At 39.3% G+C, this 6,339-nt stretch overlaps 1 protein-coding gene across 1 annotated transcript in view; it reads left to right on the plus strand.

The window, feature by feature from the left end:
• The window catches only part of LOC137272621 (gamma-aminobutyric acid receptor subunit alpha-3-like), a 100,063-nt gene extending 94,038 nt beyond the window's left edge, over positions 1-6,025 (plus strand). The window contains exon 9 of the mRNA XM_067805015.1: positions 5,429-6,025. Within this exon, the coding sequence (XP_067661116.1) occupies positions 5,429-5,743 (315 nt within the window). The 3' untranslated portion in view covers positions 5,744-6,025. The remainder of the gene's footprint in view (positions 1-5,428) is intronic.
• Positions 6,026-6,339: the final 314 nt, after the last annotated feature.

Raw genomic sequence — 6,339 nt, forward strand, 5'->3', positions numbered from 1 at the left:
ACACTTCTGAGAAAATGATGGAACAAACACCGATCCGATTTTGCAGAGGATAATTCTACTGCCATTTGTCTGCGAGATATTATCTCATATCTCTCTGACTTTTGGTTCGAATCCACATAGGCATATGTTATGATCCCAAGTCTGCAGAGGCACATATTTGTTGTCAGGTATCATCAAAATGGTAAACGTATACGTCCATTATGTCTATTCTGTGACAAAATAGCTGATCCAAAATATGGTCGGAAATGAATACCCAGGAAGATTATGCATAAAAATTATATAAATTCAGTTGTATATTACTTGTTCTTCCGAATGACTAGTGACTACGATTCACAGAGAGAGAGAGAGAGAGAGAGAGAGAGAGAAACAGAGAGAGAGAGAGAGAGAGAGAGAGAGAGAGAGAGAGAGAGAGAGAGAGAGAGAGAGAGAGACTCCATTTCAATTCACGTCAGAAAGACGTTTCTCGGACTTTGGCTAATACGAAAGTGATCTTTACCTGTGTCCTTAAGCCTATCAGAAAACAGCTTTCTTCATTTTACAGAAATAGTGACCTTCATTGAAGACATTTAAAAATGGAATCCATTCCTCGATTCAACATGTGAAAAATGAACAAAAGAATTTCGACTACGAGATGGCCCAGATTGTTTGGCAGTACTTCCCACGGGCTACGGAAAGTTTCTTCCGAAGCAAATGTTTGCGTTTTTTTAGAAGCGAGATATAGACGCTCTCTAGCATTCGGAATCAGTCGCACAACCTATAACTGATGTGCGGAATGTCCCGTGTGAACAATTTCCGAGGCTGCATGATAAAAAAAAACACATTCGAATTTTTACGTTCGCGATCTCGCAAAGGACGCACTGGTTGGTCGAATGCAAGGCTTTTCAGAAATAACCTGTGATGCTATGTCCCCTTTCCAAATCTTTGTGCAGCGGTAAGGTCTGGTTTTATTTAGCTTGAGGGAAACTTGAAGACTTCTTTGACTGGCATTGTAAAAGTTGGCAAGAACAATAACATAGGCAAACTTTGTGGAAAAACTCTTCAGTATTTCGTTAGTGTGACGTTTCGATACTGATGCTTGTACCGTTGTCTGCACGGCACAGGAATCTGTATCAAAACGTCGAAACACACGAGCGGACAGCAGTACAAGGATCTGTATCGATACGTTGCACTAACGAAATGAAAAAGAGTTCGTCTATAATAAACACCTGGACAACGATGACCGCCATGGGGCACGATGAAAACCAGCCAGCTTACCAAATGATCCTATTTAGTTCATTCTCACGACATCAATAAGTCACCAGGACCGAATGTAACCCAATATTGATACGAGGGACGGACCATAAGACACCGACTGCTGGCTTCAATCCGAAAATATATATCCAGTTAATTACTAGGGTTCATACGGTTTCAGAATTTATCATCTAGAACTATTGATGTCGAGAAGAAGCTCACAATTTGATGACATCAACCCGTATCTCTTTGTGCTCAGCTGATAACACTGCTGTTCTCATGTCCAAGGTTTTCCAACACTAGTTATCACGAAGGAATGGGTTGTTAGTGTGTTGTTTTACGCCGAACTCAGCGATATTCAAGATATATGGCGGATTTATGTAAATAATTGAATTTAGACCAAACAACCCAGTGATCAACATCGTGAGCATCGATCTACGCAATTTGGATGCCATAGCAAATCTGACAACCGCTCCCATTAATCGCCTCTTACGATAAGCATTCGTCAAGACCAATTCTAACGCGGATTTTCACGGCTTTATCACGAAGGAAGGCATATGTTTGTTTGTTTATTGTTTGCAGCTAAGGTCAGCAAAATTTCAGCTGTATGAAGGATGTCATCAAATGACATCATGAGTATCGATGTATACCCGAAGTCATTGAACTACATATCTGCATGAATATTTACAATTAATGTGAATATTTACAATTAATGTTAACGCGCTGTCGTGAATCTGAAAAGGAAAAGAAAAGAAAAGCTCACTTTTTATACCACATTTCGCTCTGGTCCAGCTTTTTTGACACGCGCTCTAAATGTTAACACATGCTAACTCAGGTCAGCTCCAAGACATTACCTACCTCCTTCAGTATGTTAAAGGTTGCCAAACAAACAGCTAAGCAAGGTCCAAGAAGAGATGATAACGTGTTCAAACATAATGAAAAAGCTGCACAGCCATTTAAGCGTCAATTCTCTTTGCCCGGAGGAGTTGCGCCCCTTTTCCGCGTCAGCGACACATGATCGGTTCAATCTCAGATATGCTCTGACTCTGACTCCAGGTGAGTCAACACATACCTCACGCGTTCAGCAAGCATGCATAAGATCAGACTTTCCGCCAACTCAGCTTAGCCCGCCTTGATATCACGAAATGTTGTAACAATTCAAATTGACAATAAACCAAATTCCCATGAGCGGGGGAAGGTTTCAATTCTAAGAAACTTTTTAAGTGCATTTCCTTTGCCCTGGCTCGTGAGGAAATCATATTTATGAAATTTCATCTATGTGAGACGCGTCTCGACATACCTAGTGGTAACATTATTATCGATTTTGTCCATGTGAAAGGAATGCGTTGTTGGTTAGGTTTTTTATGGGACTGAAAGGATGTAACTCATCCCGTTCCCCGTGTATGCCTACTAGTACAATAACAGACTTGTCAAACATATAAAAATGGTTTGGCACTCGACTAGATATTGGAAACAGCATGACACAGAATGATATCACCAATTTTGTTAAAAGGAAATATTGGAATTCTCTGGGTTCCATCATTGTCAGTGCAATCATACGCGGTAATACAATTTTTGCATCACAGAAAATGTGGGCCGCTTTTTATCAATTTTCTATGCAAACAGATGCAAACCTTGGCCACATACGTGGATCAAGTTCACTGCAGTCGACCAATTTATCCATTATGTCAAGCTTGACATTTACCGTTATTCCCTTGAAACAACATATAAAATTATAGGTCTTGCCTTCTAGCACATTAGGTTTGTTGGCAGAACACTAGTCAAGGGATATTGCATTGGGTATCCTTTTTTCAGAACGTGCTGCTCTTAATCTCACGATGTGTCGAGATAAAGAGAAACGACGGTGTGTTTTGAAACTTATTTACTAAACGCGTTAACTCAATCAGTTAGAAGAAGATCACGGACGATTTATGCCTTAATTTTAGATATTCAGAATCTGTGGTTTCAACGAAGACCTAGCGATATTGTCAAATCCTATTCTTTCAGTGTCACAAGCTCTTGTTTTTAGTTGACGATAAGGAGAACATGACTAGAATACCGACGACAAACCAAAACATCATGGCGAGAACTAATTGCATTTGGACCATTTTTATTGGGACGTGTAAGGCATGAAGAGACGTGAGTCACCCTGTCAGCACTCTGAAGGTCTGACATCTGGCACTTACATACTCTTCTTGTTGCATTAATGGCTGGGAAATAGATCTTTCGAAAGATGGAAAATCCAAAATAGACTCCTGACTATACTCGAACCATCAACTCTAATTTGGTTGACAAAGAACTACACTTCAGATTGTGGCGTACCTTTTTAGGATAGAGCCGCAGTCTCTTGTGAAATCATAGGGATATGACGTGAAACATATGCTTCCAAAACGTTCCAATCCAGTACCAGAAATGCGGAGATGGTTAGATATAATTCCTGAATTTTGAAACCTAAACATGTGTACGAGACTTTCAACCATCAAAATATTAAACAAATTGCAGTCCTCTAATTTACATATTGGACATAGTTTTAACTTTCTGTTCATCTATGAGAGGATCAAAGATCAAATATTTTTAATTTGACGTAGAGCACCGCAATATACTCCGGCATTACAAGTAGCATATAATGTGCTTTATTACAATTGCTGTTTCTCTGCTGAACTGGTCATCCGTATTGATTGTCTCAGCAATTCTCCTGTGCGAGGTGTTATTACCGCAGTGAAGATTTGGTGAAGCACTTCCAGTGTGAAAAAGCAATATGTATGTGTCTAGTAAACTCATTGGCCACCACTTCAGACGAAGGGCTCTCCGAATGATGATCACATAATCACAATGTCTGCTTCGAGACAATGCAGAGCATTTGTTTTCGATGTCTGAATATGCTTGTGATGAAAGAAGATGAAGTACCGCAAAGTTTTGATATCGGTCCTTAAACTATGAAGATGGAATAAGGGTTGTAGCAAAGCATTGCTTTACTGGTCAGGTCTTTAGATACTTTCAGAAAAAATGCTTCAAAAAGTGGTGATAGATTATGCATGTCACTTATGACATTCAACGACTGTGGTAAGGTTTGATCTGAAGAGTTTCTCACAAATACATTTGGAAAACATTCAGAGAAGCACGTCGTACTGTTATATAGAGTTGCAGTGTACAGACTGTTAGGGATTTAAACCCCACAGTATGCACACTTTCAAAAGCAAACTTAAAAGAATACTGTATTCATATATACAGGAACAGTGTAAATGGGGACACTTATTATTCGACAACTTTAAAAGAAACCCCAATAGAATCTTAATGTTTAATGAACAGGCGATTAAAGGAACATATCCACACAATACAAGGCTATTTTGATACAGATATGAGGTTAAATTTCATTCTTAATATGGACCATGAGAATATATCAACAGACGAGCTCGAGACTGTCCACTCGAGAAGGGTAATAGTTATGGCAAAACAAGACTTATGTCTTTGATGTCATCGGCGTCATACCTCCAATAACGTCTTGATTGTATTATTGGGATATCTTTCTTTTCACAAGATGCAGTCACTGACGTTCTCATATTGATAGATTAGACAATGCGTAAATCATTGCGATCGGAAAGTAAACCTGACATAGAAGTTTCTTGTTTCAGGACATTTCGGAAATCTAATCTAACCATGAAACAATATATGCAGAAGATGACTAAAGGTATCACAACTCAATTTCAGCATTAATAAAGACAAAGAAAATCAGCCGCAATCTGGCCGTGCACAGGTATTAAATCAGACGTGACTCTACTCAGGACGAAACGTGTCAATACTTGTCGTAAGAGGCTCTGGTCGTTTCGTACAGTGCTTTCTGACAACTTAGTGTTTACCAGAATGCATAGGGCGTAATAATAATGTTAACAACTATCTCGATTGGTGCAGACCGCCATAATATATACCGGAATGTTGCTGCGTCAGTGTTGAACAATAACCAAAAGATTGATGAAACCTTTGACTGTAGAATCAGCTTAAAGCAGGGTTTTCGGATAAATGACATTCAATTTTACACGACACTACTCACACGAATACCGGAATCGTATTACCCATCTGAATAGCGACATTTCTATAATGTAGACAGTGGAAAAACTCGTAGACATTTTTTAAAAGAAGGAGCTAAACCTTTCAACCAATCTGGTTTAAGCACCGACTCACCTTTGTCTTCCAATTTCAGGTTCCACCTCCACCTCAAAGAAAAGCTATCTACGTAAACGAGACGGATGAACGGGAACGGGAGATTCTGATAGAAGGGGATGAATGCATTGAGATGGAGACGAACAGATACAGCAGCAGCTGTTGTGCCAACTCCTGGCGCTGTTTGATCGGCAGTAGCAGTTATAGACCTGCACAGAGCGAACTAACTGCTTACGAACCCGGAACCAACGTGAACCGAATAGACAAGACAGCAAGGATAATGTTTCCGGGGTCATTTATTGTTTTAAACACGTTATATTGGATAGGATATCTTTACTTCGAAATGGATAGCTGACTATTTTCCCCTTTTTCTTGTTTCAAAAAGTTGGTTGCTAGTTCTTTTACTATGTCGTTACATTATTACCAGACATCTAATGTCGTTATGTCGTTAAAGTTTGCTGGATGCATGGCATTAACATCTTGAACATACTTAAAACTATTTTGTCTGTTCTGTATTGCTTGTAATTTCACACAGTGGTGAAAACTCAAACAGCTTAAAAGGCAACGTTGTATAGAATGAAGGTTGATGTATTATGCAATAAAAATGTCTTGTAAATAAACACTATGTTCACAACTTAGCACAGCTTGTTTTGTTGAGCATATGCCATCGAGTGTATATGTCACCGCCACATTTCAGTTCAGATGGGACCTCAAGAAATGTAGTCTAGAGAATGTATATGCCATTAATGCCTCCCAGCCTCTTTCACTGGTGAGTCGAATTAAAGAATTCTTTTCGAACAAATGCGAAGTAAATCACTTTCATTGTGTAGGGTAGCTGAAGCAGCCCATTCCTGTTACCAATTTCGACTTGATTTCTCAGGAGGATCCATCGGTACATTGCACATTTTCATGAGACTTCATGTCATTGATCCTCAGACCCTGATGATAAGA

This window comes from Haliotis asinina, chromosome 2 (genome assembly GCF_037392515.1).
Source record: "Haliotis asinina isolate JCU_RB_2024 chromosome 2, JCU_Hal_asi_v2, whole genome shotgun sequence".
Classification (NCBI taxonomy): Eukaryota; Metazoa; Mollusca; class Gastropoda; order Lepetellida; family Haliotidae; genus Haliotis; species Haliotis asinina.